This window comes from Rhincodon typus, chromosome 33 (assembly GCF_021869965.1).
Source record: "Rhincodon typus isolate 14 chromosome 33, sRhiTyp1.1, whole genome shotgun sequence".
Taxonomy (NCBI): domain Eukaryota; kingdom Metazoa; phylum Chordata; class Chondrichthyes; order Orectolobiformes; family Rhincodontidae; genus Rhincodon; species Rhincodon typus.
Genome location: NC_063364.1, coordinates 2,875,251 through 2,886,506, shown reverse-complemented (window position 1 = coordinate 2,886,506; position 11,256 = coordinate 2,875,251). Strand labels below are relative to the sequence as shown.

General features: G+C 37.9%; 1 protein-coding gene across 9 annotated transcripts in view; it reads right to left on the bottom strand.

Moving 5' to 3' along the window:
* Positions 1-5,672: 5,672 nt before the first annotated feature.
* The window catches only part of zfand6 (zinc finger, AN1-type domain 6), a 45,102-nt gene continuing 39,518 nt past the window's right edge, over positions 5,673-11,256 (bottom strand). For all 9 annotated transcript variants that reach the window (XM_048615842.1, XM_048615847.1, XM_048615846.1 and 6 more), the window contains one exon: positions 5,673-10,479. In XM_048615842.1, the coding sequence (XP_048471799.1) occupies positions 10,331-10,479 (149 nt within the window). In that variant the 3' untranslated portion in view covers positions 5,673-10,330. The remainder of the gene's footprint in view (positions 10,480-11,256) is intronic.

Genomic DNA, 11,256 nt, shown 5'->3' with positions numbered 1-11,256 from the left:
TCTCCCATGTACTGTTATCTAAGGCCTCAGTGATAAGAGGACAGGAAAGACTGGGAGGCTGCGTGTAGGTTTCACATCATTTATAAAAGGGTGCTTGTTTCCTCTGTAATTGCAACGCTGCAGTGTCCTGTCCTGCAGCTAATTTTTGAGCTTGAGAAAGAGCAAGAGACTTCTTTATTGCAAAAATATACAATGTTCATAAAAGAATCATCTATAAGTAGTACAAAAAGTTTCTCATGCTGTTCTGTAGAATTTTTCTATCAGGGAATAGAACCACAAATGATACATTGGAATTTTACATCCTACGGAGCTACCCTGCAGTTACAATAACAAGGATTTTTTTAATTCATGCAGGAATAAAATATTTGCATTGGGAGGTGAAGATAGGATCTGATAACCGAACTGATCACCATGTACTTTGGCAGAAAGGCATAAAGGATGGTCTTTCCCCACTGCACTTTGGCAGCAGCTGCCCAAAGCTTTAGTGCGTCCCTTGGCACATAGGCCTGGATGTTGGAATGTGCCAGTCCGAAACATTTGGTTGAGGGCAACTCTTTACACTGGAAGACCAACAAGTTTTGTGCTGCCTAAGTGCGTCTTTCACGGAGTTGATGGTCCTCCAGGCGCAGTTGACGTTTGCCTCTTAATTACAATGGTAATTCTACCGTAGCTGGTTTTGTATGTTACATCTGGGTTACATGGGCTTATCAGATGGTTACAGCAGCCATTTTGACATTGCAATGCCCTTTTTAAAAGCTTTTTAGTCCACAAAAGTCAAATGATGAACTTTGAATATCGATAGTCCATTTCACTACGATTGTAACAATGGCAACTAACAATGATCTTGGTATCAATCCCTGTGGAACATTACAAAATAGAAAGCAGAGAACAAGGGTTAACCAAAAGACAGGAAGTAGTTAGCTTATCATTGATCTGCTACTTGATCTCTGACTTCTCAGGCTCTGACCTTAGTTGCGAGTTTAATTTTGAGATGCCTTTTCAACATATATTGCAGTCAGTCACACATCTGAGTGTGTTGTTAACATTCTGCTGCCAATGTCTTAGACACACATCTATTCTGCCGATTCTATCTCTTCTGCCCTTCTATCAAAAGTGTAATTCCATGAGCTCTTGCAGACACCAGCTGATGAAGTCTTATGTCACATGGCAGACTGCTAAATCCAAGTTTGCATTTAAGGGTTTTTGACAGAGGTGCACTCGTTCCTCAGGTTGGTCAGCCTTTCTCAGAGGAGTCTGAAAAGGTACTGCATCAAAAAGGTAACAAAAAAATAGAAGTTACTGGAAAAGTTCAGCAGCTCTGGCAACATCTGTGAAGAGAAATCAGAGTCAGAGTCAATGTTTCAATTCTGACTCTTCTTCACAGATGCTGCCAGACTTGCTGAGCTTTTCCAGCAACTTCTGTTTTTGTTTTTGACTTTGATTTACAATGACCACAGTTCTTTTGGTTTTTATTTTCCATCAAAGGTACAGTTGACATCCTAAGGGAAGGAAAGCCAACAAGGATACCAAAACAATGCAATCATGTTACAGAATAAGATCTGCTTTATTTTACTCAGGGGATATAGGAATCACTTAAATGGAAGTGTTTGTTACCCATTCCTAATTTCCGAGAGATCATTGTGAGCTACCTGCTTGAACTGCTACAGCAAACGTGGCGTGCTCACAATCCTAGTCTGCAAGAAGTTCCAGCATCTTGGCTCAGACAGTAAAGGAGTAAAATATATTTCCACGTCCTGGATGCAGTGCAGGAACTGGTTTAGTTGTTCTGGCCGCTATAGTCATTAACTCACTTGGTATATGACTTGGAGAATTTACAGCTAATTGTGTTTCAATGTAGATGCTGCCCTTGTTCAAGGCAACAGTTGTCTAGGACTTGGAACGCGCTAAAGGAGCATTGGCAATTTATCACGGTGCATCTTGTACATAGACAATACACGATGACGTTCCATCTAATTTTCCTTCACCATGCACAGCAGTTTGCTTCAGTGCTGGTTGGTGGGGTGCCAGTCAAATGAGTTGCTTTGACTAGATGATGGTTGAGCTTTTTGACTGTTATTAGACCACAATCATCCTGCAAAGTGGAGAGCACACTCTCACCTTCTTGACTTGTGCTCATGAATAGTAAACAGGCTGTAGGAAGACAGGAGCTCCTTGCTGCAGGATAATTAGCATTTTACCGGATGACGCAGCTGTATTATTTATACAGCTGATCCAGCTTTTGGTCAATAATGACAGCAAGGTAGTTAATGGTGGGGAGTTTCAATGATGAAAATGCAACTGAATGTAAGGAAGATAGGATTACATTTTCTATTGAAGATGGGCAGTTCTGGCAAAGGCCACTTATCAGCCCAAGTCTACCTATTATCCAAGTCTTAGTGAAATGAAAACAGACCACTGCAGTGTCTCAAGTTAGCACGGACCATTCAGCCTTGAGTCTGTCCCAATTTTCAATTAGATCATGAATGATCTGTATCTTACCTGCCATAGCTGACAAATATCTAGTGAACTCAGTTTTAAAACTTTCAATGTATCCTTACTTTCAACAGCTGGTCGGGTGAGTTAATCGTAGTAGAGTCTTAATACAACTATGGGAAATTACAGAATGATAGCAAAACCTATTTTGCTTGGTACACTCTGTCCAAAGATTTTGACGGTAGTTGCCAATAAAGGCAACTATCTTACTAGCTGTAGGCATTGAAAAAATACAAAATGGATACTTGGTGAAAATTGAGGGTCCTCACAGCTGATAAAAACATGACACATTACATTCATAGATAAGCCAGAGTCTTGGAAAATTATTTTGCCTTTAAGTTTTTTTTTCCCCCCTGCAACACCACTTCCTCTACATCAGTGGCTGTCTTCTTCCATCCTTAAACATCAAGTTTAACCATGGCTACAGCACTCAGTCTGAAATCCTCTCGATATTATTACACCAATTTTGTTCTGTGGGCATGGAGTCATATATAGGCTAGACTAGATAAGGATAGCAGTTTCCTTCCCTAAAAGGACATTAGTGAACCAGATGGGTTTTTCCTGACAATCAGCAATAGATTCATGGTCATCCTCAGACTCTCAATTCCAGATATTTATTGAATTCAAATTCCACCATCTGCCATGGCAGGATTCAAACCCAGGTACCCAAAACATTATCTGGGTATCTGGATTAACAGTCCAGCAATAATACCACTAGGCCATCACCTCCCCTCATAATGGCCTACGTTCCAGAAAATTCAGTACTTCCAGCAAACATCACTTCATCACCCCTATCCTCACTTACCTAGACCACCAACATGTCAGCTGAGGGTGACAAGTAAAATAAAAATTAAAGGGAAAAGTAGGGTAGGAAAAAAAGAACTGGAAACAAGAGGACAAAAAGGGGAGAAAGTTAAAGATAGACAACATGAGGAAAGTACAGGAACGGTATTTAAAAGTTCCATTTACGTAGTGCCTTTCATATCCTCAGATACTCTCAAAGTAGTTTACTGTCAATAAAGTACCTCTGAAATGCATTAATTATTGTTTTCACGAATCTGGCAACCGATTTGTACCCAGAAAATCTACTCTTTTCAAATAGTGCCATGGAATTTTTACTTGAGCAGGCAGAAGAAAACATTGGCAACAACATAGTCCAGTGCAGTACTGCAGGCGTGCTGTCAGCTGAGAAAGTGGATACTGTGGCAGGATTGAGCGTTGAGGGAGGTAATGGCCTAGTGGTATTATTGTTCGACTATTAATACAGAGATCCAGGTAAGTGTTCTGGGGACTCCGGTTTGAATCCTGCCACGGCAGATGGAGGAATTTGAATTAAAAGAGAAAGGGAAAAATCGGGAATTAAAGAGTCTAATGATGACCATGAATCCATTGCCAATTGTTTGGGGAAAACACCCATCTGGTTCATTAATGTCCTTTAGGGAAGGAAACTGCCATCTTTACCTAGTCTGGCCTACATGTGACTCCAGACCCACAGCAATGTGGTTGACTCTTAACTGCTCTTTGGGCAATCAGGAATAGGCAATAAATGCTGCCTATGAACAAATATAGAAAAAAAAAAGCTCTTCCTGCTGCATTGCAACCTGTCCATGCAAGATATCATATGTCATTACTATTTACCTCTTCTGACCTTTCACAAAAAGGTATGGTTTACTTCCATACATTCTTTATCTTCAAGTTTGAAGACTAGGGACTCAAATATTATATCTGGATTTAATACAGTACTGATCAAATAAGACAAAAACAGAAATTGCTGGAAAAGCTCAACAGGCCTGGCAGCATCTATAAAGAATTCAGAGTTCTGAAGGGTCACTGAACCTAATACATTCTGTTTAGAGAAATCTAACCACAAATTCTCAACACAGAATGTTTCAGGTTCAGTGACCCTTTTTCAAAACTGATTACTTTACACAGATGGTAGCAGGCCTGCTGAGCTTTTCCAGCAATTTCCATTTTTGTTTGGTTTCCAGCATTCGCAGTTTTTTCCAATCATAATAAGACAGTTCCCTACATGGTGCGCATATGAGATTGACATCAATTATAACACTAACACAGGTCACAAGTGTCACCTTTGACTACTTACATCAGCATCAGTAAGATTAAAGATCCCCAGGCCTTCAGTTTATGGTGTCTTTTATAGGTTTAATTACGTATGACAAATGTTGGTACAATATATCATGAAAGTCATCATTCTACCAGTTATGGTCACATCTTGGAATGCTTTTTCCACTCGAGATTCCACACGCAAGTGCTCATTAGTTTTCTGTAGTCCTCTCTCTCACCTGCATATTCAGAACACAGTTTCTATTCATACCAAATTACTTCTGTACTCAAAGATAGTGAGAATGTGGAACTACCTACCACAGGGAGTTGTTGAAATGAATAGTAGTAACATTCAGAACAAGCTAGACAAGCACTTAAGGGGGGGGTGGGGGGGCAGGATTATTGCAAGGGAAGATTTAAGTGGGAAGGTTCTTGTGAGGCATAAACACTGGCATGGACTGTCATAAATCCGATTGTAAACTCTACTATCTTAATTGACTTACTATTAGTACTTTCATTAAATGGCCAATAAGTTAATACCACAAATATATTGTATACACATGGCAGAATGAGCCTTTACATGGACCTATTTTAAAAGGTTAAAAACCGAAAGAACTGCAGATGCTGTAAATCAGGAACAAAAACAAAGTTACTAGAAAAGCTCAGCAAGTCTGGCAGCATCTGTGAAGGAAAAAACAGAATTAACGTTTTGGGTCCAGTGACCCTTCCTCAGAACTGATGGTGTCCTAGCCACTATCAGTTCTGAGGAAGGGTCACCAGACCCGAAACGTTAATTCTATTTGTTCCTTCACAGATGCTGCCAGACCTGCTGAGATTTTCCAGCAACTTTGTTTTTATTCCTGATTTACAGCATCCACAGTTCTTTGGTTTTTAAACTTTGTTTTTGTTCCTGTTCCTATTTTATAAGGTCATTGGCAACTCTATCCTACTTGCACTTTAAAGCACTTGGCAATTTGTGAATTTTATTCGTACATTTTCAATAAAAATCATGGCAAGTAATGGACATTTATGTTATGTATAATGCAGTGTAGCTGGAGAATAACACCGAGTGGCTTGCTTGGATATTTCAAAGCCAGACACATTGCTATGGGCCAAACTGGATTAATAAACTTTATTTAAACAATCCAGGTTTTCATAATTATTAAATTCATCCACCTGCTCCAGTACAATTTTAATTCCTACCTCTAGAGCACTTGATCAGGCTATTGAATAACAATTCCAGTAACATTACAACACTATTATTATGGATGGTAACAAAGCATTTATACTGGTATCAGTCCATTATATCCATGCCATGCTGAAAAATTCAACCTACAACTGGAGTTCATAGTGCCTTGAACATAAAACACCAAGATACATCACAGGAATGTTGCATAGGACATGGTAACAGGACTTGCAGCAGATTTGCCTTTTTTCAAGTTTACATTTCTTTCCTGGCAGCCAGACAGTTCTTCAAAGTCGAGTCCTGCACTTTGCATCTATGCTTGTCATAAAAACAGCCAAATCTGTGGAATTGTCTTGTACGATAGCAAGTGCTGAACAAAGTAGTAATCGGGGATCCAAACACTCGTACTTTTGCTGCCCTTCTCCGACAGTGATATTATATAATTTATACTTTGGAAGCATAAGCTGCAAAGGGTGTGAAGTCAACTGAGAAACTAAAGTGAAGAAAGTTCTGCATTTATTTAGCATCTTTCAAAAAGATACCCCAAAGCACTTTACAAGTAAATACATTTGAAATGCAGTCACTGTAATGGTAGGCACTGCAGCAGCCAATTTATGCACAAGATGTAACAAACAGCAACTAAGTCTGTTTGGAAACATAATATCTAAACCAAATAATGCTGGTTGAGGGTACATTTGACAGGTCAGAGATAAGATGTACTCTGCTTTTAAAATCTCTACATCTACGTGCTACGAAAAGAAAGTGGTTCGAATTTCCTTACAGTAAAATAGCAAATTCCACAAGTCTTCTTAGGAAAATCTGCATGTTTTTGGTAGAAGTGAAGTGACACACTACAAAACTTACTCCCAAGTCCCAACTGAATTTGGATACTGGAGACCATGTGGGATAGAATGCATTACTGTCAATTTCAATGTCAGTAAATCCACCATACCAGACCAAAAGGAAGACTAAAACTAAAATCAAATTTATTTACAAGTATTATACAGAAGCAGAAAGACACAGCAAGAAACTAGTACAATATTTGTCTTATGCAAAAATGCTTGCAAAGCCCAAATTCCTTGTTTGTTTCAGTAGCTTTCAGAGTATCTGTTATTGGAAATTGACAATCATTCACCAACTCAGCTCAAGACAATGTTCAACTTAATTGATTTATCTCATTGATCCACTGATACCAACCATTAGCAAGTTCTCATAAACAGCATGTCAACAGTCAATCTCAACCAATCCCAAACTGGATGTTCAACTTACTTTTAATACTCTTAAATTTGCTTTAAAAATGCTAATGGAAGAGATATTGCAAGGAAATTATGTAAGTAAATTTTATATTTTTGCCAGGAATTCAAAAAATTCCTTAACTGAAATGTCAACTCCAAATATTGGCAGATACTTAATGCCCTTTGAAACGAGCAATACTTTGATTAGCTGCTAAAACCTAGCTTCTGTACAGTACTCTGTAAGCAGCTGGACTCTGGTCTACAATTTCAAATTTAGTAGGAAGACTGTGACCTTAATAGTAATTTCTAAAATACATTAACCTTGGCTATCTACAGTCATACAAAAATATAATACAGAAATCATAGTCACATTTTTGGAAAGTGAAATTTTACAAAATACATAATCACACATGCTTGCCTTCTAGTTGAAACTGACTGCAGAGTGATCAGATACATTCGATTAAGTATGAAAGATAGTTATGTAGACAAAGAAAAACTTAAGATATTCCGATTGAATGATATCAAAGTGAAACAAAACATGTTAATTCCCATGAAATGTACTTGTTAGTGGAAGCACCATTTAGTAGGTCTGAAAATAAATCTAAAACAAAAAAATATAATTTGAGAAATTGTTTGCTGTTGGGTTATGCTATTACTTTGGAAACATTATGTTAATATCAGCTTCACGTCAATGACATTAGCACAAGTTTGACATAATGCTTTAGTGTCACATCAAATGTGATGTGCTTGGATAAGGGGATCCTGCCAGACTGGAATGCCAACCAAAACAGAACCGATTTCAAGGAAGTTTTGAGAACCTGAACTCAGAGTGCATTTAAATTTGCTGCCAGTAAAGCAAACATGCAGATACAATGCTTTCACAGCTGGATTTGTAGTCATGTATTATAAATAACTGGCTAGAGATTATAAATCACAATGTTGATTTACTGATTTGAGACTCGATTCCCTATGCTGAAGTAAAATGTTAGAATAATCTACTAATTTGATACTTTTCCAGAAAATTGAAACAACACAATGGCAACAAGGTTTTTTGCTCAGGCTACTATCATGATACAATACACCTGTACTTCAATAAGTATTTGGTTCTAAAGATTTTGCTTCTGGATGGCATTGGCAAAATTGCTATTTGTCCCCATCTCATTCAACATTATTTCTGGAGATGCTAGAATCGGAAGTATTGAGTTTAAGGAGGAACAGAAAATTGAGCTGAGGTTCCTGCTCATTACTCCAGCTGCAGAATGTACACAGACGCAGCAAACAAGAATGGGCTCAGCTGTTATATAGTGAATAACTCACTATAACCCTGGAGATTTAGATATAGGACAGACAGCCATTGCTGACTACAGGATCATGTTTAAACATTACTCAGCATTCCTAGAATTGTGTCAGTAGGAAAATGTAAAAAAGGCACCTGCTGCTTTCAACTTGCTATTTAAATAGTTTTACTTTGAATCACTGTTGCAGCTTCAAATCAACACAATCGCCCGAAATAAAAACTCCCACCATCATTACTTCTTTCCAACATTGCACGTTTAGTTCATATTTTTATTCAGTTCCCTGGAAACGAATGTGGCATAACCAAGTGCTCCAGTGCTCAAAGTCAAGATTTCCAGGAGGAACATCATGAGGTTCTATTTTTGCCCATAATTGTTTGAATCAACAAGCCATAAAATGCACTGTAAATAATTAAGGAGTTAAACCATAGTGCTTAAACCAAATCCCCCTTATAAGCACCAAACCAAAAAAAAAAAAAAGAGAATTGGAAAAAAGATTATTGTTCGAGTAACTAACATTAACACTTTAAAACACAATCCTCTTTAAATATGTATCCACATGAAATACATTTCATTGCTGGTTCAGTAGCATTATGTACTGGTCCACATTTGCAAAGCTTAGTTACACAAGTCAAGAAACTATATATATGGTTTCTACACTGGAAACAATCTGTAGGGTTTAATAACCAATGAACTTACTCACAAAAATAATTAGAAACATCATCAAAATGGAGGATGGCAGGGTGCAAGAGGAGAATACTTTGACCAAAGTTCCATATACATAGATTGCTGAGAAGGGACATGTTGTTGAAGCTGGTGTCTCATCAGGACAATTGCAAGAATGTCAAATAATCACACCAATTTATACTGCAGGAGAAAAAAGTGTGTTGACTGATTGACAAATTGATTCTGATTGCTTTCGCAGCCAATGGTAGGGTCTCCAAGCTCCCAGGTAATTTAAAACTGGGCAAGGCTTGTATATATATATTCCTTCCTTTTCCCTGTGTAACATGGCTCACTTATGCCTGCTATAAGCAATATACATTATGCATCAGGATCATTTGTCTGCAGGGAAAAGGAATATGCTTTTGAATTAGACATGAGCTTGGGAAACCTATAGTTTCTCCATGGCAATGTCATGACCAGAAATGACTTGCCAACTAATCAACTTCCTTTTTACCTGGAGTACAAGTTGACATTCATATCTGTTTGTCCTGATGAGTGCAAAATGAAAAGCTTTGACAATATGTCCCTCCTTTCAGCAATATTTAAAATTCTGTATTACAACAGTCTTATATTTATATCAAGGCACAGATAGGAGCTCTCTACTAAGATTTTCTTTTTTTGTTTCTCCAAACAATCAGTAGTTTTCCTTTATAACTTTATTTAATCAAGATTAAGACAGTGAATAAACTAACATAAATACAGCACTATTACCAACTTGTGTTTGATTTATGCTTAGGGTTAAGCCTTACTGTATTTTCTGATCAAACTTGTAGTCAGCATTGATGCACATATTCAGGACACAATTCATAAACCATATATATTTATGTACATAAATTATTAATGAGATGGAGCAGCAAACAAGCTATGATGCTAACACATGGGGCCTTTTCATGAATGGAACAAAGCAGTGATTAGAGTACAGTTACTGATAGGCCCATTTGTGACACTGCCTTGAGAGAGATCGTGCTACTGAGAAAGGCCACATACACAAACGAAGAAAAGGCAAATTTGAAACATGCATGCTTAATATGAAAAACTGCTGCCCTTGAACACCTACTTTTTAAAAAAATGAGCTCAACAATTAACTAAGATTAAAATGGCTGCAAATGGACTTGCTCTTAAATAAGCAGTAATTTTTCAAACACAATATTTAAAGAAAAAAGAACTTTTCAGTCTGTTCTCAAATTCTATTGTTCGTGGCATGCATGATTTAAAGTTCTATGCAAGTACAATGCTTCAAACTCCCAGAATGAACTACAAAGCTCAGCTTATCCTCTCCGCTGTTTAATTAGGTTCACGTGGTTTAAAAGAAAAAATTTAATGTAAGTAGCAGTTCAAATTTTCTGGATCTTCTCTCCAACTACAACAGGATTTTCTTTCCTTATTTTTTCAGCAGCGTCAGCTTTGTAATCGTAAGGACAACTGTGCTTATCAGAATAACGATGTAATCCACAGAACAAATTTCCACATCTGCAATCAAATCCTGGAAACAAGAACAGAGTTAGAACATGCATCCACTATAAATTTAGGAGTTGGAAGAGCAAATACTTACAAGTGACTTACTGTTATTTCACTGATACTGTAAGAAGATTATATTGTGTTTGTATCACCTCTCTCCCTCCCTACATTTTATTCAAGTTCCTTACCAAATATTTAACAATGTATACAATATTTACGCAATGTCCTGGGACATGCTAAGTGCTCCACGAGAATTAAGAAATAGGAGCAGTAGTAGGTATTTTGGGTGCCTTGGTCCTGCTCTGCTATTCAACAAGATCACGGCTGATTTGGTTGTGGCCTTAATTCTATTTTCATTCAGCACCTCCTTGTCCCCCAATAACCTTTCACTCCTTGGTCAAACATCCGTCTAACTCAGCACTGAATATACTCAATGCTCCAGTCTCCATTGTTCTCTCAAAGAGAATTCCACAAATAACTAAAATTCTTCCCAAGCTCCATGTGAGATGGGGCATCTCTTATTTTAAACTGTGTCTCCTAGTCCTAAATACCTCCAGGAGAGGAAGCATACTCCTAGAATCTATAAAGTCAAGTCCTTTCAGTGTATAGGCCAAGCAGCATCATAGGAGCAGAAAGGCTGACCTCTCTGGCATAGACCCTTCATCAGAAAAGGGGGAGGGGAAGGGGGTTCTGAAATAAATAGGGATAGAGTGGGAGGCGGATAGAAGATGGATAGGTGGAGAGAAACAAACAGGTCGAAGAGGCGGGGATGGAGCCAGTAAAGGTGAGTGTAGGTGGGGAG